Source organism: Athene cunicularia, assembly GCF_003259725.1.
Source record: "Athene cunicularia isolate RWA chromosome 1 unlocalized genomic scaffold, athCun1 chr1_part1, whole genome shotgun sequence".
In the NCBI taxonomy this organism is placed as follows: Eukaryota; Metazoa; Chordata; class Aves; order Strigiformes; family Strigidae; genus Athene; species Athene cunicularia.
In genome coordinates, this window is record NW_020799091.1 from 96,225,427 (window position 1) to 96,251,783 (window position 26,357).

Sequence of the window (26,357 nt, forward strand, 5' to 3'; positions counted from 1 at the left end):
TAATGTTCCCCTACCCCTTGCACATGCAGAAAAATGTTCCCTGCCTGCCCCAACCGCTCTGTATTTTATTACCGGACATGGATAAGGGATCTCAGAAGATCCACACTCTGAAGTGCTGTTAATTGAGCGCCTGGACCAGATTTGCAGCTCTTGTAAATGGGCAGAACTTCAGTGAAATTATACTTATTTATATCAGCTCCAAATCTGTCCCAATCCTGCTGTATGTTTCTAAATTGGGAAGAAGGGATATGCACCCTGATATTTTGGGTGCATAATGGGACTGTGCAAGGCAGAGCACATCCCAGAGTTTTTATTTTGGGAAAATTGTCCATTACAGATAAAGACCAGTTTTCCATGCAAATTTTAGGGCTGTTTTCTCCTGTATGAAATATATCCTAAACAGACTGTGTGGAAACAGAAATGTCTTAGAGCTTCAGCTGTACTCGTTCTTGACGAGGTCTGGGGAAGGAAAGATGCTTATCAGTCTATAAAAAGATAAGAGATTTCTATTGAAAATAAACTTTTAAGATACAATCATGTGACTTTTGTTTCTTTGCTTATGCAGCTGCCTTGGGATCTGAGCTCCTGGTAAACACATTGGCCTGTTAAAGGACATGATTCAGACTGTCCCAGATCCAGCAGCTCACATCAAGGTTAGTTTCCTGTTTATTGTGAGTCCTCAGATGTTCTGAGAGTGATAAAATGAAAGAATATGTATACATACTGCAGGTTTTCTTGCATGTTTAGAAATTGTGCTACTGCACAACACCGGCTGTTTATTCCTCAATATTTATATGCTATTGTCTGAGTCAGTCCTGTAGTCTTTGTTGCTGACACCTGTACTCATGTGCTCTGAAGTATGTGGATATTTTGAGGATAACTTTTTCTAAGATTAAAATCCCTTGATCATTCTTTAATGTTTGGTATGCTTGATAAAATGCACCTACTTGAAAAATACTGAATTTATATGTCCCCAGTTCTGCTCCATGAAAGCCAGTGGCAAACATTAAGTTCAACCTGAGAAGGAAAATGAGCATAATGCAAAAATTCAGAGCCAAAGAAACACCCTGCTGAAAAGATTCAGTAGTTTTCTGTAAGTCATAGGAGTGAAGATACTGAACTGTGCTTTTGCCTTTTAAAGCAACATTGTTTTGCTACTTTTCAAAACCTGTGTTTTTACTTTATTGTTACTGTTATTGCAACTGTTACTGTGTCCTTCTCATCCTTCTTCACTGGAGGCTAGGAACCTGCTAGACTGAGCAGGCATAGCTGATGATGTGTTGCTAAGATCAAGACGTTTTGGGGCATTGCACTTAAACAACAGCATCTGAGCCTCACAGACCAGTTTGGGGGATACTCTATTTCTGCCTCACTATTTTATCATCTAGAGGTTTTGTTTGCAGTGGTTTCCTGACTGCTTCTAGAGAAGAAAAAGCAATTCTGTTCCACAAAATAAAAAGACAGTCTTATAGCAGTGTCTTAGATAGGAAAGCCTGTTTGGTGATACATGCAAATAATATGACGAAATCGCATACTTACCGTGCACATGGATTTTGCTGTCTAAAATACTGCTGGTGTAATAAGTTTGCTATAATCAAAGAAATAGATCAGCCATGCTAAGCAGGCTCTAAGTGAAAAGTTTTCTTTTGCTCTTTCTGAATGCCTTTCTGTCTGTCTGTCTTTCCTTGAAGTTACATTTTCTACAACTTCTTTCATGAAGTTTCTTCTCAGCCGAGTGCTATTTACCAGTCAGCAGCTCTCTATAGAAAAGCTTCATTTTTTCAACTTATTTTTAACTGCATAAAAATGGAATATTATTTTAAACAACTCACACTTCCTGTTAAAGGCAGTGAATGAAAGAAGCTCTCTATATAACTCCCTACAGCACTTTTGGATTGTGTTTAGATACTAGAATGACTGGCAGTAGTGTGAGAGCTCGTCCCTTCCCTCTCTCCAAGTTTTCCAAAACCCAGCACTTTAACAGTTTTCAGTTCTTTTTATGAAAAGAGCAGAACACCCGCACTGAAGGCAGTCTTATCCCAACCTGTCTTGTCACCTGGATTTCAACCTTAATATTTTTGACTTCAAAAATATTAAGGGGATTTAGTACCTCTTCATGCTGTTTAAGTGTCCACAGCGCAAGAATAACATTAAGAACTCAGTTGCATGCTTTCTGCCAAAACTGATATTTGAAATAGGTTTTTTTTAACCATGGGAGTTTGTGAGGGGAGGGCTGGGTATGCATGCATCTTGTTATGTCAACTAAAAGAGAGCTGCATAAAAATCTCTCTAGTTGCGTGTTCAAGGGAACCTACAGGAGGCTATTTTCAGCAGAACAGCACACAGAAGTTGCTGTTACATTGAAAAAGGGTGCGAGGAAGGCAATTACTTTAACACTGCATTTGGGATAGGAAAGCTAGCCAACTAGACATCAAATCCTTCACATTTCTGTTTATGTCCTTGGGGTCTGCTTTGGTCTAAACACATTCTTCAGAAAGCTGCCAGGGATGGATGCTCTGTTCATTTAGACTTTTAAAGTGGATATAACTACATTCTTAAAAATCAGTCATGAGAAAGTGTAGTGCGTGGGACGTGGGAACGACTATTTGGTGTGATGGTCTTAGCTATCTATCATTGCTGTGGTGAGACAGAAGGGACAAACTGGGTTCATTACAGTCATCCTTGGTATGGTTTTCTTTAGTTAACTGTACTCCATCAGGTGGGTCACATGGTATTGTTTCTTTTCTTGTCTTGAATAAGCAGACACAGCCTCATCTGTGCACATTTAGAGCTGTAACATTGAAGATCACTTTCTAGGAGTGTCTGAATTATTAAGATGTGACAGATTTATGATTTGAGTTTTCTGCTTGAACATGTGCAGAAAATTAATGCGAAAGATAAATGAATATGTCAATATGAATATTCAGAGACATCTTTTTTGCAGAAAGGGTGATTTTATTCGCATTATGTATGTGTGCTATTTTAAAATCTGCCTTTCCCACTACCAGGAGAAAATGTAACAAGTCTCACAGCTCTTGTGCTCTGTTCCTGAATGAGAAATGGTTAAGTGCTGGATTCCAGTGCCCAGGCAGATCCTGTCCAATTGTGGGAAAGTTTTGAAAGTCTTAATGTGTGTGTCCTCATTTTGTTTGGGCAGCTTCATTCTGTTTGGGGATTAAGCTTTGTATTTTTCAGCCTGAATGAGGCATCCAAAATTGATATGGTGAACTTGTGTTCCCGCTGCTCCCCAATGCCTAGTTTCCCCTGAGTCACAGCCTTGTGTTTTGCCCAAGCATAAAGGAAAGAAACATTTGATGTGGTCAAGAAAATGTACATGTTCAGACCTTTAGTTCCAGTTCAGTAAAATATGGGGAATTTTGACTGTGATCTTCAAGCAGTTCCACACGTTTAGTGCCTGTGAGAGGGCTGAAATAAGTAAGACTACTCACATTGAAAAAGTTGAGTGTGTACCTAGTGGTTTGTGTGATCAGCACCCTAGTTTAACAAGGTTTGCTATGGCTAAAGGCTTAAAATAGTACCATTAGTTTGGATTAGTGGCAAACTGTTAAGAAAATAAGTGTTTATTTTATTGAAAGCAATACAAATGATTTCTTGTTCTGTAATATTCCTCATTAGAATGAAGACATTATTTTTGTACAGTCATTTGGGCAGTTTTTGATAGTTGAAAAGTCTTGGGTACAAGGTGCTCACATTTATTGAGGTTTGTTAATTCCCTCACTCTTCTAGAAGGTTTTCTCTAATGAGTCTGCACTCTGGAGAGGAGTTTGTAGACAGGTCTCTCTGCAACCAACGCTGTCCTCACATCTCTACCCTGCCCATGCCACTGAAAGGGACTACCATTTTAATTGGGTGCTATAAAATTTTTTAATGTTAATCATAATGTTAAGATTTTTGTCTATGGTGTCAGGATCAAGGTTCTTTTGTCACCCATAGAAGTTTTCAGACACAGCAAAAGTGGATATCTTATTCTGTGTACACTAAGGGTCACTCTAGAAAATGAACCATCTTTGCTGTGTTGCATAAATGTGCTGAATACAGTTTTCACCAGGAAGCTGAGCCTTTGTGTGTCAGTCTGATCTATTTTGCTTTGGGTAGTTTGTCATTTGGGAGGTACATAAGGATCTAGTTGCTTAGACTGGTATTAAAGAAAACAACTTAAGCAGAGTTATATCTCATCAAAACCAAAAGAAAGTTTAGAGAAGTTTTCAAGAAGTCAGTGGCTAGGTTGTCGCTTTGTATGGTCAAGACTGCCATTTACATACATGTTTTAGTGTGATTTTTTTTGTTGCTCTGTCATTCATTAAACTCTAGTTCTTGTAACAGTAGTCACAGAAACACAGTGCAAATGCTACCTGGGATTTACATGTTTTGTTTTTAGTGATATATGCTTTGTGAATACTGACTATTGAATAAAACTTCAATTTTTTAAGGGTTAAATTCTGCTTTCAGCGGCCTCATTTGCAAAGATTAAATGCTTATTTGACTTTAGTTAGCTTGTGCCATCACTGCAAGGGAATTTTGTGGAACCAATTCTCAGGATAAAATGAGTTACTGCTGTTCATTTGGCCCTCACTGGGAGAGGAAGAATCCAGGGTATGGCTGGAAGGTAAAGAAATTACTACATGTATCAGGAATGGAGTCTAACCTGGGGTAGATGGGTATAGTTTTCACTGAATCAAGGCTGATTTATGCCAATGGAAGATTTGGTCTGTGTATATTTAGGTGGTTCAATTTTTCTGTTCCTTGGTGATGATTTTGAGATCTAGGAAGACTGAAGAGACTGGTGAATGGCAGCAGCTGAACAGAGGTGCTTGTGGATTGCATAGCCACCTTTTGCCTTGTAGAAGTTGAGAATGAGAGACACTTTACATGCCAGATAGCTTAATCAAAGATAGCTTAATCAAATTTATAAAAATTCTCAGAGGACATCAAACACTTTGAGCCAAATTCAACTGGTCTTTGTCCATATAACCTATTTTGTTCTGTAAATGTAACTAGAGGTTGTTGTCTCTGAATCTGTCAAATTAAGGTTAACAAATCTGAAAGCTGTACCTAGTATTACAATGAAGGAAAAGCTGGTTTCTCAGAAGAAATAGAAGAATTACTCTGTAGCTGTTTCTGAAAATTACTCCTGAAATTAACATTTATGTGCCTAGGCTATGAATTAGGTGGCACATGCACATCTCTGTGCACAGCATCCCGTGTTGTCTTTGGAAGTATTACTAAACCTGATCCCAGAACTCCTTCACTGGCCAAAGAATATGTTGGATTTCAAACTGTGGCAGTGTAGAGAAGCTGCTGGATGTACCTAATCTCTCGTGTTATGGTTAAATCTGATTTTTTAAACTTCTATTATTCATTAAGGAGCATATTCTGGGTCTGATATAATCTGTTATTTTTCCTGGAATTGTAGAGTCTCTAAATAGAATCCAAGACTTCATTATGCTGGTAGTTTTGTATGTACAATACAGTCTCTGCCTGAATGGGCAAGGGGAACAAGAAGGGAAGGAGGATAGAATTGCTGTTATCCTCTGGGATAAGGAGGATAAAGTCAGGCTTTTCCTTCCACCTCTTTTTAGGATCTTGACTAAGCTAGGAGCCTAGACTTTGTGGATTCTTTGCATTGCTAAAGCACTTCTTTCATTGCTTATAAAATGATATTTGGGCAGCTCAGCTAAGAGTGAGAGCATGGAAAATTGAGCCAAAGATACAAAGAGCTTTGCCCAAAGTCACATGTGAAGTAAGCTAGTGGCAGACACATTGCAGCATAGTTGAGTAGGCGATCCATATGGAGTATGTAATACTACTGTATCACAGTATGTCACCACTGGAGTCAATTTGATAATATACTCCAATCGCCTCCAGAAAATATGGAATAACTGCCCCTGATAGTTGTTGGCTAATGAGCCAAACCTCCCACAGGTATGAATCGGTGATGACCCTGTGGATGTATTGCCTGCAGTGGCCTCTAGCTGTGAGACAGTGCCTTTAGCCCCAGTGCACAGAGGTGAACAAGCTACTGTAGGTTATCTGGGCTGCAAACTTGCTGGCTGACAGCTGCTCCAGGATAACTGCTGCATGCAGGCTCTCATCTCGTGGGTTACAAATGTCCCTTGGTGACGGATGTGAAAAAGCATCAGTATCAGCAGTCCCCAAAGCTGCCGTTGCTGAGTAGCTGTAAGTCTCATCCCCTTTGCTTACCCCTCACTGTGTACTTCATTCATTATTCTGGCAAAACTTTAAAAGCTCTTCCCCTGCATCTGTACTGACAGGGTAACACCACTGTTTCAGTTTCACTATGCTTCTTACTAATTAGGCGAGCTGGATCACAGTTGCTAAGTCTTGTCTGAGCAATAGCCCTGATTGACTCCGAGTTCTCATAAAATAAAGCAACTGAGTTTATCATGAATGTGGGTGACACTCATGTGCACCAGAGCTCATTCACTGAGCCCCCAAAGTGCCAGGCTTAAAATCCGGTGCATTATTTCCATCCTCTGTCAGTTTATGTGAGTATGCTGTAATAATGCCAGAATCACTACTGTATTTGAAAGCTAGAATCTCCTTATATGCAGAAGTTGTGATTTACTTCTCAGAAGTTTTGAATTCTGGATTGTAACCAAATGATTACCATAGAGTTTACATGAGTAAATTCTTCTTTTCCCTTTTTTTTTTTTTTTTTTTTTTTTTCTCTTGAACTCTGCCTCCTCCTCTTTGCCTGAGCAAATACCTTCTTGGTAAAGGAAAAGAAAGATAATGGCTTCTGTGTACTGTAATTGATGAACTTTCAGCAATTCAGAGCAAATCCAAGATTGCTGCCAACAGCCAGATGGAAAACAGTGTTAATGACATGTTCAAAGAAAAGTATGTTATTTTGATAGGGGATGGTCTAGAGACTTTAATCTCTATTGTTCTGGGGACTAATGGCATGGATAATTCCTTAAGTGAGGCCATTTTTAAACAAAAGTTATCTTTTTCGTAGGCAGGAAAGAGCAAACTGAAGAGTACCAAATGCATTTTCAATGCTCTGGCTGATATATATGCTTTACACTAACCCTTTGTTATGTGGAGTCAGATGTGTTCACATCTCATTTTTGCAGTCTGCCAGATGGTTAAAAGTTGGAACGTTTCTACTGCTGATGAGTAGAAATCATAAAATGGACGGTCCTGGAAACTAGAGCTAGGGTGGCAAGCTGAGGGTGCGGAGAAACAAAAAAGACTGTGACAAGGACAAAAAGGGGATGAAAAGGCTTTGGGGAAACTGGGAAACAAGATTCCTCCCCTTCCTCTTCCTCCCCTGTAGAGCCTGGAATGGGATGGAGGACTCCCAGATCGCAGGCTGGTTTTGCTGCCTGTAAATCTGTCAAGCCCACTGCCAAAGTAGGTGTCTCCTCCTTCTTAGGTCCTGGCCTAAGTGGCAGATGGGACCAGCAGCTCCACTAGCCCAAGTGTCCATGCTGTGTTTCGTGCTGCCATGGCTGTGGCTTTTGCACATGGCCACAGTGAGAGCACTAAAGGGAAGGGGTGCAAGAAAATGTTCCTAAGGGCACTCCACCAGTGCAGTGCCTGGGAAGCCTTGGGACTTCAAGAGGCTGTAGTGACAGTTTAATGTACATTGGATTTGCATTTTACTTTGATCTGGCCACAAATATCCCAAGTAATGGGTCATATTTAACTTTTCTTGAGAGATTATTTCCCATGACTCGTCATCATGAAGCATTTCCTCATGTGTAGCCACCCTGCTCCCCTCTTTGACCAGCCTTTGTATATCTGTTCTCTACAGATCCAAACTCCTTTAATTTCACGCTGCTTTTGCTCCTCCTCACCTTCTAATAGAGGGAGATTTATAGGAGAATTTCAGGGGAGGCTGCCAAGCATCCCACAGCCTGTCCACATTAGTTCTGGTCACAGTCCGTTTCAGGTGATGGGGGCCAGGCAGCCTTCCCCCCATCACCACTGAAGCTGCATCCAGCCCTGCTGTCAGCTATACTTGTTGCTTCGTCATGAATCACCATGTTGTTATCCTTCTGGTAACACCTTCTAGAGCTGGAAGGCATGCTCCAAGGGCTGTTGCTCCTGAAGCCCCTGAACAGGGCAAGATGCTTCACTTGGGCTTGGTGATGTGCTTCCTCTGCACATGATGCTAAAAAAGTTAATTTTGTCTCTCACTCTCCCTTCTTTCTCTGTCTTCCCCTCGCCCCTTTATTTAGATCTCATATTGCATACTGACAACCATCCTTCTTAAATCTGGAATCTTACATCATTATTTCCCACCCATGTTCTAATCTCCTCAAGACTCATTTGGACTATTTCAGCAGTCCTGTTGGTGTCCCAACGTTGATTTTAGGGTGTAATATCTTTTGCTGATGTGCTGTTTAATCCCCTTCTTTAGATTATTAATACAGACATTACCTCATAAACAGTTATGGGTGTTTGATTAGATACTTTCCACCAACTTGCTAGTTTATCATTTGCCATAAGTCTTTGCCCATTACTCTGTTGTACATTTTGAGACACTCGGTGTTTTTTCCCAGGCCATGAAAAATACTTCTTCTTTGGCTCAAGCCAGTAGCCAGTATTTGGGTATTTCCAGGCATGTTTCCTTAGAAAAAGAAACTGATTCTATACCTTAGGTGTATTCTGAGTGCAATTTGGGTTTTTTTAATTGAAAAAGTGCATCCTGACCTTTTTGCCCTAAAAGAGCAGAAAGTATGACAAGACCACTGCTGTTGCTCTAAATTCCTGTCTGTTTTGCCAGGAGCCCTGTACGCATCAGGCTCTACAGTGTGCTCTCTTCACTCTTTGGTCCTCAGAAATAGAGTTTTCTGCTGCCTAATAATCTGCAAACCCCAAATGTTGCCCTCCAGATTTACAACACATTTAAACTCAACTAATGTGGGTGAGTTTTACGGTATTACATCCCCTACATCCCTAGGCCATTACTTCTCTTCCTTCCAGTGTTTTTTTTTGTGACACAAAAGGGATCAATTTCTTCTGCTGCTGAAGCCTGAAAAGAGTGTTTGGCATGTACATTATATATTTCCTATTGTCTGTGATTACCTTGGATCAAAGATAAACTTGCTGGCAGTCATTATCACCTCCTTGCAGAGCAGCAAAAATTTGGTAGGACACTGTAACCTGCTATTTCAAATTCAACAAAGTAGCACTCAGAAGGAGGAAGGTAAATCTGCGGTGTGCTGTGAGTCTTCCAGGATGAGCTGACATAATTATTTGTCCATACTGCCTTGGTCATATATAGAGATTTTCCAGGAACCCAGAAACCTGGCAGATGTCAGGGCAGTGAATAACGTGGGAGGAATCCTGCAAATGTGAGAAATCCTGTGTCTAGCATGATCAGCCCTCGGGCTGAGCACTGCCTGTGCTTCTCGGATAGGTGTCGGAAGAAGCATACTGCAGTACGTTGGCTTAAATCAATGGTAATCTTGCTGGATCAGAAATCTGAACACGCACCAGATGTTGCCACTGCCCCTAAGGGAACAGCTGGGAATAGGAGAGGGAGCTTTGTTCCCAAACACATACCCTTTTTACCTGTGTTTTATGATTTCTGCTCTGTCATGGGGCCTCCTTGCATTGTGAACAGTAACACTCACTTCATACCCTCCACGGAGGAAAAATAAGAGTAAGATGGGATAACTTTAAAATGGCAAATGATCAGGGAGAGCCTGAAGATGTGCTGGATGAGACACTCAGCTATCTCTAACTGCTTTTGGTTGATATTTAGTCTCTGGGTCCCCTCTATAGAGAATGAAAAGAAACCTAAATTAGAAAAAGGTGAATTGTCCTTGGGAAGCGCCTGTGTCTTTTCACTGTTAACATGGAGAGTAGTTACATTAAGCACAGGGGGACTTGCACGTGGCTCTTCCTTAGATGGACTGAATCCTATCTTACATGGCAAATCCTCAATATGTAACACAGAACTGGGGATACACCCAAGCCTTTTCCAAACCCGAAAGCAGTATAATAACATCAGGATGACATTTTACACAAGTGTAGTAACCCTTTGGAAAGCAGGGAGTAGATGGCAGGCTGTGCAGGAGCAGCCATGTCCCAAACCCAAGTCTGGATGTCAGGACAGGAGGGAGGTTTGCATTGCAGAACCGCAGGTGATGTCTGAAGACACCTGGGGTACAGTCTGTGCTGCCTTGTCAACAGGAGACAGGTTAAGCTGCCTTCCTCCCAGCCTCCAAGCTTCCTGGCAAAGGAACCTGTGTAGGTGAGCAGGGAGGGAACTGTAGGGCTCTCCTGTAGGATCTCTCCACTGAGAAGACACGGGGCCAAGGGCTGCAGAGCACAGCGTGCTGCGTGGCATGGACCTGGCTGGCACACATGTCCGGGTCTGGGATAGCAGAGCTTCCCTGCCCAACATTTATACTAAGAGACCCTCAAAATGAACTCAGAATGAACAAAAAAAAATGTTTAAACCTTGAAGTGGAGGCCGACTGAGAATTCAGATTCATTCAGTTAGAGAAACTAAAGGAAGCCACCTACTCCTCAGTTACAGCTTCAGAAAATCTTTCCAATTCTGTCCGAGCTGTCCCAGAGCTGCAGCCAGTTGGCTAACAGCACGTGAGCCATCGCAGAGGCATTATTAACTCAGACAGAGGAAAATATACTTTCAGTTATTACATGCTAATAAAGCACAAACTAAACAAATTTAGGTAACAGAAGCAATTATATCATTAAACATTTAACTGCAAGATTGACTTAGATTGTTAATAATTCAAACCAAAGCATGCACACAACGAGGAAGGTAATTTTAACAATTGAATCTAATCAGTGCCTCAGTTCAAATGCATGGCTATAAATGTCAAAATACATAAGATCTGATGCAAGAACAGAAGTGGAACCAGAATGGATGAGCATTCCTCACTTCCTCGCTTGACCAGACTCCTCTAATTGGGAGGAAGTTAAACACATGGAGTGGGGGAACTTTGTGAGCTGGGTTATCTCCAGAGCTCTCTTTGGATACCAGTCAGCGTTCCTGACCAGCCTTTCAAAATCTTCAGGAAGCAGTGAACTGAGGCATACATTTCAGGCTCAGCCTCATGCTTGCATGAACCCTTCCACATTCTGCTGCCATTGCCTGCGACAGAGGATCAGCTGGATCCTTACCAAATGAAGAGAGGGCTGCAGTGAGGGATGGCTCCCCACAAAAGGAGTGGAGAAAGTCCCCTCCTTATCTGTTGCTCTTCAGATTGCATTGGAAGGAAGGGAGAGACTGTCGTGGGCTGCAGCGGCAGGTGGGTTTGGTGAAGATCAGTGCTGTTGGGGTGCAGGACGGTGGGATGTTCTCTCAGCTACAGGGTTGTATTTGTTGTCATAGTTTATGGCAGGCTGCTCCCTTTGAAAAAGTATAAATCTTAATCAAATAAAACTGATATGCTGCCATATTTACCCATCTCACATCTCACTGGTTGTCCTACATCATGTTTTAGTATATAAGTTACATGACAGAGTTATCCAGGGGTTGCCAGCTGACACAGAAACAAACCCTCATGTTAAATTGCCTGCAGATGTCCTCTTCCAACTCCTGTAAGGAACTTCTACCAGTTCTCTCTCTCTCTCTTTTTTTTTCTTTCTTTTTTTTTTTTTTTTTTTCTTGTGTGTGTTAAATAAAAGCAGCAGAAGAGGGGGAAAACAATCTCAGTTGAATTTCTGTGCTAGTGCCTCTGTTTGCAGGACAGGAAGCCTTAAGAAGACAATGCAATTTATAGGCAAGTACAACAAAAAACCCTGTGAGGATTTCCATGAACTCTAGTGGACCAAATGAGTTGTGGTTATTTTTAAGACTGAATAATGCCAAGCCTTATGTTGTCAAGGTGGGCTTTATAGAAGATTCAGACCTGAGGAGGTGAGAAGACCTTTATGTTCTGTTGGCTGTAATTTCTTTGATACTAGTACTTATGGCTTAGAGTTTTGACCAGACATTCCTTTTGTTTTGATATTGATTTAAAGAAAGCAGGGTTTTATCTGATGGACTTAACTTCTTATTCGGTGTGGCAGAAATCTCTAAGTAAAATTGTGACATTCTTGAAGACATTCACTGTTTCCATTTACATAATTAGGAATTTTGGTTTTGGTTTTGTTTTCATTGTATGAATTATGTAAGTTTGTGAACTTTTTGCCTGGTTGTCCCCCTTTGTTGGGGAAATCGTAGAATGTTGTTTCTTTTTGCTGGCTGGAGGAGTATGGGCTATTTATGCGTAGTTTTAAAATACGCTTTCTGTGAGTGCTTACATGTTCCTCTTTGCAGTGTGATATTTCTGGATGATCAGTCTAGCCAAAAGCAACTGCTAAAGGTTAGTGGAGAGCAGAACTCCCATTTAGACACCTACATTAAATACTGTCCCTTCAAAAGCTGTGAGTGCCAAACAACTCCCACTTGGAACAATGGAAGCTGGTGAGTGCCGACAGCTTCCGAAAATCTGTTCTCACATGACTTCAAAAGAGATTGATTAGCATGTCCAGCACACTGGTTTTTTTTCTGTACTTGCTTAGGACTGCTTGGAGAATATGAGTTTCACTTGGAGTGTGCTCAGCAGTGGCAGATGATGCACTAAGAGGAAGGTTCTTGCTGAGAAGGTGGAGCTCCAGGTGGCTCAGCAGGTAGGCAGGTGGGCAGGCAGCGTTTTGCCAAGCTTGCTTCAGGAGAGCTTTGGTCAGGAGTGTTAAACGTTGCTAGACAGGGAGAAGGAAAGCCCTGGAGAGCTACCTCTGTAACTCCCCCACGTGGATCTTTTTTCAGTAAGAAAACAAAAGCAGTTTTCCCACTTGTCTTAAACTGCTTTGGAAGTGACATAAACCCAGAAAATGCCACTCCAACATTACTGAAATAGGGATGTGCAGTTGTGAAATTATAGTAATATAACTTGCATTCAAACTTCATGTCCTGCGTAACTTCCATGTGGGGCAAAGGAGATAAATTTGCTCTCTGGAGCTACACATGCACTTCTTTCTTTTGTTTAAGCCTGAAACACTTTTCTGTTCCCTTCTGTGATGATGGAGAGAGGCCTGCAGGAAAAGCAGGATAGAAATTAATGTTTTGGAAGCTCTATTTCTGAACTAAGTTATCTTTGTGGCTTTCTGAAATTTCCCTTTAATTCTATCTATCACAAATCACCAGCCTTTTTTTTTTTTTTTCAGTAAAGCAGACCGTTCAAGAACAATAGGACTGTGCTAAAAGGAGGAATGATTAATTCTGAAAATCAAATAATGAGTTTCAGTTATCGTTGCTTTTTAAACATGGTAAACAGGTTGGGGACCAATATGCTTGCAAATGACCTAAGTCTTCCTTTCCAGTGGTAATCCGTATTCTTTTGAAAAGCTAATAAAAGTGGTGTATGAAAGAAATTCCTGGGGCACTGCAGAACTCACCCTCCTAGGGAGAGAGCCAGATGTGCCGGTTAATAACCTAGCAAGCATTCAAAGCCAGGGCAGTAACCGCTTGGTATCACCTAAGCCAGACGTTTGTGTCGGTACAAGGCAATATCGCATACTGGTCACATTCACAGCAGAGAGCTGGAAGACATGTGCAGCCTTATTAAAGGAATTAAAAAAAAAAAAAAAAAAAAAAAAAAAAAAGAAAGGAAGAGAAAAGGAGGGGACATGGAGAAGGAGAGGGAGACAATGTGTCTGTCCTGAGAAGCAGCAAAGTAGCAGACACACTCCTCCACATGTGCATTAGTCTGTCAGCCTGAATTCTGTTATCCAGATGTTGGGGTGGATCCTATGGCAGGGACCATGAAGGAAAAGGCTTTTAAAAGAAATCATATTTCAGTGGTGAAATTAACATTACCACGTTTTTCACATGCATTCACTAGTGCAATTTTTCAGAATACTTTAGTAAAAGAACAAATTCTAGATTTAGTGCTTTTTGCAGGCTTATTTGGCAATGCCTCTTCCAAACATAAGCGTACATGTGTGAAACTTGTAAATTGCTTTTAGAATCAAGATGCCTTAGAGTAAAGAGCATGTTATAATTCTTCATAAACCAGTCCTACTGAACTGAAAATTGTTTGTGGAGGGGGTCCTGAAGTCTAGTGGGCCTTTCTCAAGGCTCCACTCCTCAGCATCAAACCCTTTGAGAGCTTTGGCCATCACTTCAAAACAGTGCTTAGGCATAATAAAAACGTATATATTTACAGTGGCAATCAGACCACATCAGCATCAAAAAAGATTTTTTTTAAATCCCAAATTTACTTTCCCAGGTGCAGCAGAAAAATAAATTACTTATGGCATTTATGGCATATTTGTAACTTGAAACTGATGGCTTCACATTACTGGGCATAACGTGTGCGGCATATAAACAAACACTGCACAAAAAGACAAGTCCCAGCTTTGTCTCTTTGACACTTTGCTTCTGTGAGCGAGATCCCACAAGAACGCCACATGTGTATTTCTGCTGAGCTCGTGTTTACATTGAGCTCGGCTCAGCCCTGTCCTGATCTTGCCCACGCATGGCAGGATCAGGACATCTGATGGGAAACTGGGGTACGGTGATAGGAGACAATGTGCATGCCTGACCAGCCATGGTCATCACTGGGGAGAGGGAGAGCATCTGTGAATAAACATTTATTTGAATGTGTTAAACATTGTGGTTGTTGCTCTTGCCTGTAAATTTTTCATGAGGCCTCAGGAATGCCAAATTTATGTAAAAAGATAGTGATATGCAAATTTTACATAATTTGTAAATTATTAACCTCATATTCATGACTGATAAGGAGTTAGTTTCAGCTATCGCAGAAAGCAGAATGTGGGTACATGGAAACTTGAAGAGTGGATTTCTGATTATGCTGCAAATAGAAACAAGGCAATTTTATATCAGTATTAGTACAGTGCACTTTGGAAGCAGTCTGGATGTTTTCATACATAATTATGCCTTCAATAAAATTGTTAATTTATAGAGACAGCTGGTGTATCTTTTCTCGTGTTGGAATAGTATCAGCTGAGTAGGCCTTGTGGGAAATCTTGGTTTGTAATTTTGGTAAAAGCCAGACACACAGATGTAGATTTCTTTGTGGCATTTCACCGTTGGATGTGATCTCGACTCTGCTGTGAATCTCAGAAGTTAGTGGACCTCTGCAGTTCATTCTTGCATCTGTCACACAGTACATGGGGAGGTGCAGCACCACCTAATGAGGGTAAAAAATAATATTATTTTCCTTCGTGATACAGCCAGAGTGTAGCTCTGAGTGCCTGGCAGAGATAACCAAGCTAGCCGATGATGGTCCAGTCCAGCTTTGGTGCTGCCCACAGCAGAGGTGTGCTAGCATGATGCTGACGGCTTGCTACCTCACCCTGCTTGGCTGCCTCACTGTTTGAATTCAGCATCCCCTCTTGCCCTGGGAGAGGGGAGGAGGGGGTTTGTGGCTGCCTGCCCCTGCCCTCTCGGGCCTCAAGGAGCCGAGTGTTATCTCAGACATCCATTAACCTCGCAGTGTGCCCTGGCGTTGAACACACGCCTGAGACGGGGCTGGGCTGAGAGCTGCTGGGGCTCCGTGGGCGAGAGCTTTCCAGGCATAGCAGCCCGTCATTGAACACTGCAGTTTGTCAGAGTGAGAGCTTGGAGCCGGCAGGGTGTGATTCATCCATCCCGGCTAGGTCTCTGAGGCAATCTGACATTATTCGGACTGATATCATTAATTAATGAGGGCTGAATGTTATTCTTAGACACTGGATTGAGTATTGGGTAGAGAAGCCTATGAAAGGGCTCTTTGATTTTGGAAAATTCCTATGGCACTGTCAAATTTGCTAACAAAATTTAATCATCTGCCAACTTTCCAAGTTAAGGAGCACATCCCTTCTGGAGGTTTGACTGAGTCTCCTCAGTACCTTCTTGGGATCAAGGGATTATTTGATTCATATTAATGCCGAATGAAATGATAGATAGCCTCCAAAAACCAGTCATATTAAATCTGTCAAGCAGGCTTTGGAGAAAGTACTTTTGTTTGTTTGCTTCAGCACGATTTGATCCTCCCCCACCTTTGTTTGGCTGTGTTTGGCTTAATGCGCTCAAGGTGGAGGGCAGCCAAAAACCAGAGTTTTTGTGCAGCCTGGGGTTTGGTCACCGGGTTGTGCCACTGCCACGGTGACCCAAAGCCTCCCGCAGTGGGAGCAAGGACTTGTTCACACAGCCATGGCTAACTCAAACAAACCCCAAATTTAATGAGATTTGGGTCTGGTTGTTAAAAACATCGGGGTGTGCTCCAAAGCAAATGAAGAGAGCAGCTCCCCTTGCTCCCGACGCTTGCGTCCTGGGGGCTGGCACTGCTTTTCCCTCCTCCTGACTCCTTTCCTCCCTGGAGCTGCCTCTTGCCCCAGTGCCGGCTGGCTGCCCGTTTCACAGACCTTGCAGGTGTCCAGAATTAGCAAAGCCTTTGCGGGCCTCTGGCGGTAGATATATAAATATAATGCTGTCATTTAAAACCCCGGCCCCGGCAGGGCTGGGAGCGCGGGAAGCGCGGCGCACATGTGGGCTGCCCGGCAATCACACATGGATCCCATTGCAGCCCTGATAATGCTAGGGTGCGGGGAGAAGTGCGAGGGGGCCACTGGCAGGTCAGCCCCCCAGTTTGTCTGTCTCCATGTTGCTCTTGGTCTTTTGGTAAACAGAAGGGTGCCCAAGCACAGCCAGCTCCCTGGTTTCCTCTTGCTGCCACATTTTTTGGGCAAGGAGGTGGCATATGTGGCCAGCTGGTCTGCCTGGGCAGCAAGAGCTCGTCTGCACCGAGCCCAACGCTTTGTGGTTGAATTAATGTGCATGTTATCTGAGGTAGACACTTTTGGGATGATACCCACATAGTGACAGTAATCATGTCATCAGGTGTTCATCTGCACTGTGGGTCAGGTTCATCTTTCAGTTGTAGCATGTTGTCCTCAGGGCAGCTGCTGCAATATATGTGCAGGCGTGCGCACACATGCAGCTGGGAGCAAAGCGGCAGCCACTTTAGCTGAATAAAGCACATAAATGCTTACCATTTGGGAAAAAAAAAGTCTGTGATAGATTGTGCTAATTATAAAGAGGTTTGACGTGGTACCATACGTTCAGCATCAGAAAGACCTGAGTTATTTGAAGCCCTGATTTCGTTTGGTGTGGCTTGTGTCCATGAACCAGGCTGTAATCAGTAATTCTGGCTGCTGGAGTGTGGATTTTTTTAGGGATGTGTGTGTGACTTGCTTTAGATATCTGCTCTAGAGGCGCCCTTAAAGCATTTCCTTCCATTGCCAGGATCAACAAACGAGGTGCTGGAACAAACTGATAAATTAAATAGCAACAAGTTACCCAGACCTGATGGTATTAATCCAGGAGTTGTGAAAGGCCTGAAGAATGAAGTGCCTGAGCTGCTCACAGCAGAAATGTAGGGACTCAAGGGAAGAGGAGAATTTAGGAGTGACAGTCTTTGTACTTACTTTTAAAAACAAATATGAAAGGGGTGCTGGGAAGCACCTCCAAGCCTTGCTGCAAAGCAAAAATAACACCTGACTGGTTGCAATAATAAACAATGACAAAGTTATAAATACAGCTCCTACATCAATGATATGAAAGACACAAAGTGAGATGTATTTTCCAAAGGAAAATTGGAAGCCTTTGTTGTACCACAATTTTTAGAATGCACAAAAAAGCAGATTTGGAAGAAGAGGTTTCTTGTCAAGGGAAAAAGTGACATTTAGTCACCCGTTAAAAATGGATAGGAAAGAGAAAATAAAAAAATAATGGTAAACATTCAATTCTCGGCCTGGCACCCAAAATCAGCATCAGGGTGTCTCAAATTACATCCTAAATCTGGCATTGTTTAATACATTTAGTAATGAGCTGGAAAACAGGAAGTGAGGCTCCACTCCGATTGAAGATGATATGCATGTTCGTGTATTTTTTAGGTTATTCAAGAAAAGCTGAAGTAGAAAGCACTGTGCTATAACAAATCAATATGAAAATGCATATGAAAAAGTAATGTAGGTAGGAAAAAATATGTGCCGTTGAATAACTATCACTGTGATTAAACATACTGAATACTGATTTTGAGACACACTGCATTAATCTTCTTCCATGCTGTAAACGGGTGTCCTTCTCTTTGCTTATCAGTTCCTAATTAATAGTGAAATATGAATCTGTATCTTATGACAACTGTTCGTCATTGATAACTTTCTTAAAGTTATTCTGCTGAAAGTCCTGAGCTTCTGGTACACTTGTATTCAATTGTCTGGACCAACCAGTGATCCATGTGGTGCAGTGGCTGACAAATGGCAGTGACGGTAATTAATACCATAGTCAGCTGTTGTCGCTGCTGTGATGGGCCTCTGTGCTTGCGCCTGAGCATGGTGGCTGGGGTGGATACAGGATTAATGCGTGTTAATTCTCCAGAGAATCATTTTTAGCGCTGCTGCTGTTGGTTTTGGTATGGAGTTTGGCATCAGTGTATTTTTTTGAGATACCTGTATAAAAATATTTTTAGTTGGTTTACATTTACTGTCTCTTGCAGTGTAGAAATGTTCATTTTTCAACTTGTATTAAGATAAGTGAGAGGAGTTCAGTGGTTTCAGGAACAGAGAAATGGAATATGAAAAAGAAATACAGAAGAGTTGGTGCTCAGTGATATATTAGAAACCCACTCTACGACCCTCCTCTGGCCAAGGAAATCTCACTTATTCTGAGACTGTCACACAAAAGGCCCTTGGCCACACTGCCAAGTGGTATCAAATGCTTTTAGTGACCCTCAAGGCTATCTGTGGCCCCTGAAAGATGCTGTAGTATTCTGTGAGGCTTCTACTCTGGCATCATGCCTGCATTTGTGTGAGGATTGGGCACGGGGAAGGAACTGCAAGACCTGATGACTGGAGACCCCTTTTGCCTGGGAGTGCAGTATGGAGCAAGGAGGGAGCCGAATGATCATCCTTCCCATCACGTCAGTGCTTTCAGGAATGGCCTCGAACATTCACTTGCAAGATGAGGGAATAGTTTGGCCTCTGTCCCTCTAGGAAGCCTTCTCCTTTCCAGAGGAGACTGCCAAGGTTAATAGCCATGCATGGGTGTAACCTGAGGTGTGGTCAACGTCTTGTTTTTTGGGACCTGGATTAAAAACCACCACTAAATAACCACCTGTCTGCTGCTGACGACTTCTGGTTGTTCTTGAACTGAGCTGGATTTAAAATGGTAATGTGGATGACCCAATTCCTATTTACAATTTCCTCAGCTCTCCCATGGTCCCAGATATATCTTTACTTGGGAAACTACATAAAGCAGTTGCCACATACTTCTTTCAGAGTTTCCATTACTATCAGTTTGTGCAGAGGGTGCCAAGTCCAGTTCTCACTTATGTCAGTGAGATCTCAGTGCTCTTCTGAGTTCCCTCAGATCAGGGAGCTGGTGTGGCTGGCACTGGCTGCCCATTACCATGCATTTTGTAGGAAGTTTTTTTTGCCTTACTATCTACCATTATTTCTGTCTTCCTGATGTCCTGTAGGTAAGGTCTATGAAACTCTCCTCTGACTTGCATGCCATGTCTTCATTACTTTGAATCACCGGGGTCAGGATTCATTCCACCTAGCTTTACTTGTCTGAAAGCTAAACCTGTCTTCAGAGTGAATGGAAATAGAGGCATATCCAGATGGTGTTTAATCCCATTTTAAAATAGATTTCAAAGGAGCCTAGGCAACTCTTCTAGTCTAGATGTCAAACTTTTGGGCAGCTAAGGTAAGGTAAAGATAATCTCACTAAAGGATTTGCATTTATTATTGCTTCCTGATTCTGTAGTGGAAAGGTGCATTCACGGGTTTGATGAGTCTCCTTAAACTTTTAAAATAAAAATCGCATGCCAACTTTATAATAGTGGATCAGTAGAAAAAGAATTCTACCAAATACGTTTCAAAGTGCTATCTTGGGGAGTTCTAGTACCAGGTTAAAGGTATCAGAGGTACAGGGATTAGAAATTTGAATTTACAAATTACTAAATTAATTTTTTATGTCTTCTGTGGGTGGTAGGAGGTCAAAAGTGGTTCATGGCCTCATGGGACTGTGTCTTTTTAAAGTTTTGTAATTCATTTCTGTATGTTAATTTTCCTTTCACCAACACTTGTAGGATTACACATAGTTTTAAAAGTATATTTAATCCTGTCTCTTTAGGAGATTGGTGAAATATTTTGCTTTAATGCTTTGTGTCTGCTTGGGTCTGCCTTAAAATGAAGTATACACTAATCATTATTCTTTCCCTGCCCCAGAATGAGGTTCTTTTAAAATAGGTTCAAACGTACAACCCTGTTACCCAAGTTGATGGTATCATTCCTAGCTAGGAGCTCCGTGCCTCTTGCAGATTTTAACTTTTTTCTGACAAGGAGGCACAGCATTCCTGGCTATTTGCGCCATATGATGAATAACTGCAGCTTTTATCGTGAAGAAATCCCTGAGTGCTTTTCAAACAATTTTTATAGGAGTCACTTCACTCATCACTGAAGTGGAGCCAGTGCCAGGATGAAACATGGCAACCATTCAGTGGTAATCAGCATCTACAGCACTTCTGAAAAACTGGGACCATTCTGCAAAATGTCAGGGGGTTTTATGATATTGGTCGTGGGAGGCCAGGTCCTCAGTATGAATAAATAAACATTTTGGCCTTGCTGGTGTTTTCAGAGTTGCATGATTTCTACCCATGGCAACACTGTCCCTGTCTGAGTACTTTTCACTCTCTGAAGCCTTGAGTATACAAAGGCCACTTTTGTCTGATTTCCCACTTTGTAAATCTTCAAGCAGCTGTCAGAGAAAGTGTTCAGCATTGTCCAGAGGGGACACCAGTGCTGCTCCTCCCTAGTCCTTGTCCCTGCTGCTCACTGATCTCCACAAGCCTTTTGCGGAGTAATCAACTGCAGTCAGTGCAGGCCCTGCACCCTTCTCAATTTAGGATGAGAAGAAAAATCAGCCTTATCCTTGGCTTATTGTTATAGCCAACACCAGGTGGAGGTAACTAGCCAGGTGGCCTCTGTTTGTTGATCAGACAGATTCAGCAGCTCTACCAGTTGCCTGCTCCATCCCAAGCATGACATGATGTCTCCCTCTGCTTCAGTCTTTTGCTGTGCAGTGGGAAGATAGTGTCTCACCAGCAACAGAGGAGGCAGCAGTATTTTACCACTTCATGCATCTGTTATGAAGGCAAATTGATCAAGTAACACAGGCACAGAGCTGCAAGGTGGATGCATAAGTTTAAAACAAACACCAGGTAAAATTCCTGAGGTAAACAATACAAAGACATCTCAGATGCCTAAAGCTAGAAATCACAGCTTTCTGCCATCACTTAAGACAATTAAAATTAGAGATTATCCGTGTGAAGGTTTTTGAAAGGAAACTCTCTTTTTATGCAGTCAAAAGCCCCTCTTAAATCTGTGGGGTGTTTGCTTGAGTCAGAGCCATAGGACCTGGCCTGGTATGCATTGCCCTTGCAAACACAGCACTCTTCATCAGAGGGAAATCTCACACTGAAGAGACGAAAGAGCAGCTCCAAAATAATGGGTTTTGTCTTTAAGATGTGCAGATTCTCATGATCTTCTAAGTACATGCCTTAACTAGAAGCTGTCCAAACAGATTTAATGTGAACCCTGGGATCAGGTAATGCAGGACTTCCCACGGCATCAGCTGGGCTTTTCTGAAAAATATGATAAAAGTGAGGGCCATGACGTTGTGGGTGGAGCTGTATGGGAGAGAGCATGTGTCTGACAGAATTCTTTCCACTAAACTGGACAGTGGGCTTGTGATTTCAAATACTTTACTAGATACTGCTGGTGATCCTGATGAGCAAACCAGGCTGCCTTTCTGCTGGGTGAGGTTCAGATAACATCTAGCCCCACTGTTAGATACTTTCATGTGATTTAAATGTAGAACATTTATATTGTTTTGAATGAGATGATAGACTTTATTGAGAAGGTAGTTTTGGAAGTGCTGGCTATAATAGCAGCACTGTTAATATTACTGTCTTTGTCATGGCAGACACAGGAAAAGTCTTTTGGGAACCAGACATCTGACAGGCTTGACAAGGGGTAGCATCTCTTCTGTCTTGCTTTGCATGTGGTTATGACTTGAAACCATTATTTCCTCTGTCACAGGCAAACAATTTTGGCTAAAAATTGACTTGAATGTGGGAGACAGATCAGCTTGACACGTGTAGACATAACCTGTTGCACATCATCTTCCTCCCTCCTCCTGAGAAAAGTTGTGAGGGAGTTTCCTGAAATACTTCACTGACAGGAGCATGAGAAACTTCTTGTAAGGAGAGGTGCTTAAAAGAAAGGAAGGAATATGTAATTACATAGATTTCATTTATGCCAACATACATTTTTAATGATTTTCATTTGCAGGTAGCAAATCAGCAATTCATTTTCAAATAATCTGTTGGCTGGATTACTTCGAAACATTAAAATGTGTCTGTATATTTACATCTGAAAACAAAACTGTATAAGAAATATCTTTACGACTGGGGTTTTTTTGAAGAAGCAAAAAATGATAAATCCTTTCAAAGGGACTGACTATATGAATATTGCCATTTTTAAGCTATATATCACTGAACACATTGTCAGGAAAGTAATACAAAATGTTATACTTCCCTGCTTTGAGGAGTTCTGCTTTCTGAACAGAATAAGATTGAAGTAATGTAGAAGAATTACCTTGGAAACCTATCAAGGAAATAAAAAAGATGTAAAATAACTTCACAATTCTTAATTTAAGTATGGTGACATTTCACGAGAAGACACAGTCAAATGCAATCTACTGTAACACTTCCAGTCTGATTTCTTGCACTCAGGCTAATTTTCATACTTCTTGGGATACAACCACAAAATGGCAAAAAACAGATAGAGGCACCCCCGGAGTGGCTGCCAAGCCTGTGCCTTCCCTAGGTAAGGAGCAGGGGAGCTGGTGGGTCGTGACCCCTGTAAGAATAGCCTCCATGCACCCGCAGGGGAGCTCAGCACCGGTGCCACACAGGGTCCATAGTGCAGCCACAGCCCTGGGGGAACTGCCCCAAAGCTGCCTCCCACCAAACGCTTTTAACTCCAAAGGCTGCCCTCTTGGGTCTAAAGAGTTGATGTGAAGTGGATCTGGGAACGTACCAGTCCCGTTGCGGCAGAGCTGGGAAGCAGTGGTACTGGGGGCAGCTGCCCTGTTCTGGAGCAGAGGACCCTGTGCCCAGGTTGTTCTAAAGCAAAAATGTTTCTTCCAGGAATATTACCTAACTTTAAACAACTCCTCCTCTTTCATGTCATTTCAAGGTGGGAAAAATATTCTCCTGTCAGGCCGGGACTGCCTACACTTCTTTAACACGAGAGTGTTTAAATATGTATCTTACCCTCCCCAGGATATTGTTCAAACCACAGGGTCACAGGAAAGCTTAGAATGTGGTGGACAGCAAGGCAGGGTGGCAGGGGAAATGCTTTCCCTCTGAGGGAGATTGATCCACCATCTTATGCAGAGTTTATGGAGTCAGAAGGATGGATTTAACCATTCTCAGTGCACCTTGCAGCAATGATCAGCATCAGTGGGTACTAAGTCTCAAAGATGGAATTTTGCAGCGAGTTCTACATGTACAGCCATTGTGGATATGACTCCAGGTTTAGGACTTCACAGTCCCCTGCCGTGGGCAGGGACACCTTCCACCAGACCAGGTTGCTCCAAGCCCCGTCCAACCTGGCCTTGAACACTGCCAGGGAGGGGGCAGCCACAGCTTCTCTGGGCAACCTGTGCCAGCATCTCACCACCCTCACAGCAAAGAATTTCTTCCTTACATCTAATCTAAATCTACCCTCTTTCAGTTTAAAATCATTACCCCTCATCCTATCGGTACCCTCCCTGATAAAAAGTCCCTCCCCATCCTTCCTGTAGGCCCACATTAAGTACTGGAAGGCCGCTATAAGGTCTTCCTGGAGCTTTCTTTTTTCTAGGCAAAACAATGCCAAGTCTCTCAGCCTGTCCTTATAAGGGAAGTGTTCCAAACTTCTGACCATTTTTGTGGTCCTCCTCTGGACCCACTCAAGCAGGTCCATGTCCTTCTTATGTTGGGGGCCCCAGAGCTGGACACACCTCCCTCGACCTGCTAGCCAAACTTCTGCTGATGCAGCCCAGGATATGGCTGGCTGCATCCGTGAGGAATGAGGAAATGAGGAATGAGGAAATAAGGCAAAAGTTCATACTTCATGATGTAAATTTTTCTTCAGAGTCATGTGAGGTATTTTTTTTTCTACCTGAAACTAGATCTTAAGCCAATATATAGGCACATAAATAGAAATAACTTCATTTTCTGAGTGAAGGTTGGTTATGTGGGTTGGTGGCCCTTGTCATGTTTTTAAGTCTGAGCAGCCTTAACTTAACATCATAGAAGATGACTCCAGAGGGACTCCATTGTCTTCAGAGGGAGCCAGTCTGACTAGCCTAGAGCTTTCAGATAGCTAGCGTAAGCAGAAATGTATCCCCTGCTTAAACTCAGACTTAGCCTGGTAGGCCAAAAAATTCAAAACTGCCAGAAGACATTTACTTTCAACACTGAGTCTGTTTTTAAATCTTGCCCCCTCACACACACATACATTTTGGCTGCTATTTATCACTTTAAATTGTTCCCTATCAAATATGAAAAGTGTTATAAGTAGCTAGGATGAAGTGCAGGCTCTAAGGAAGACAGTGACAAAACTCCCCTGGCTTCAATAGAGACAGGATTTAACCCTCACCATCAGGTTTTTTTAGCTATGTATATACTTCTATTGATTATGAACTGTATCACTTTTTGCCATTTTATTTTGGCAGACTTTAATGCTGGATATTAGTATGTATTTTTTGAAGTCAAGCTGCTAGCTTTATAAAAAGAAATTGAATACTCACTTTTAAGAATAATTAGTCTGTTGAAAAAATAGCTGTATTAAGGTGTTAAAAACAGGAGACGGTAGAGCCGTTCAGAGGGACATGACAAGATAAACTGGTGCATAGGGCTCTTCATAAGGCAAAATGTTTGAATATTTTTTAACAAACTATTTAACTTCTAAATACTGTCTGGTTTTGGGTTTTTTTTTTGGGGGGGTTGTTTGTTTGGTTTTTTTTCTTCTGTAGTTTTCCATGAGAATAGAATTATTTTCTACACATTTGTATGCCCTTTGAAGTAATTCACACATCGCATCAATGCACTCAGACTGTGGCTATGAATTCACTATGTTGATTTAAAAACCTATACTTGAACTGTATGACCAGTCCACTCTGTGCATTTCCTGTAGTACATTTTCTGAAAGGATAATCAAAACTGTCTAAGCTACAGGACCAGAAACAAATCTGGCAGTGCTCAAATGTCTTTCACTGAAATAATCCTTTAGGACTTCCAGGAATCAATACATGGTGAAAAGACACTTGTATCTGTAGCTTCCAAAGCACCACAGTCTTGTCGTAATTTCAGGTCAGTGACTTCAAAATTTGCCACATGAAAAACTAAAAATATGTGTATTTTTTACAAGTGTAGAATATATGGATTAACAGTAGTCATTTTGAAAGATTGATGTAGCACATAGCTTGGTATACTGAGTTACCATTTCAGTAACTAATGGTTTTACATTTTAATGGAGTTTGAAGAAAATGTTGCTGAATTTTTACTACCAGTGGTTATTGAATCTCAAAGTTAAGTGATTAAAAATGAGCTTGTGGAGAGACAAAAATGCCTAACAGTGAACATTTTTAAAAGTATGCAAATATTTGCATCAATGCTTGCATTAATCTAAGTATTTTGACACATAATGAAAAGGCATTAGCATGAGGAATACATTATACAAAACCACGATAATCACTGAGATTCTGTAACATCTTGATGACCTTCTAAATCTAGCTGATGTAAACTTCGTTAAGCCAGTAGTAGCAATGATGTAATTTGCCTTGTAAACAGCTTGAGAGATTTGGATGAAAAACGTCAACCTTGGCACTTGAGGTTTTTTAAACAAGCCACTGAAAAAATGTATACATAGCGAAGTCATGTGTCTCGGCTTTTTAGTTAGGCTTCATCTCACCTAACTTCAGACATCTGCAGTGCCTGTATTCATCCAAAGCTCCCTTTACGTGAGCGCTCCTCTCCAGTGTGAGGCAACCGGCCATCTTTAAAGGCAGAAATAGTCTCGGCTGAAAGCAGTTGCTGAAAATTAACCAGAACAAAAAAAGAAAAGTGCTCCCACAGAATACAGCGCTCCCGATTCCCTGAAGAGATGCCGTGGGAGTGGCGCCTCAGTGCGAGAGCAGAGACGCGCGGGAGGCGGGGAGGCCTCTGGGGCAGGGGGGTCCGGGGCGGGTGCCCCCTCCCGAGGAGTTAGCTGATAGAGGA

At 41.9% G+C, this 26,357-nt stretch overlaps 1 protein-coding gene across 2 annotated transcripts in view; it reads left to right on the top strand.

The window, feature by feature from the left end:
• The first annotated feature begins 563 nt into the window (after positions 1 to 563).
• Positions 564 to 26,357, top strand: part of ERG (ETS transcription factor ERG) — a 107,294-nt gene continuing 81,500 nt past the window's right edge. For both annotated transcript variants that reach the window (XM_026856668.1, XM_026856685.1), the window contains exon 1: positions 564 to 653. In XM_026856668.1, the coding sequence (XP_026712469.1) occupies positions 615 to 653 (39 nt within the window). In that variant the 5' untranslated portion in view covers positions 564 to 614. The remainder of the gene's footprint in view (positions 654 to 26,357) is intronic.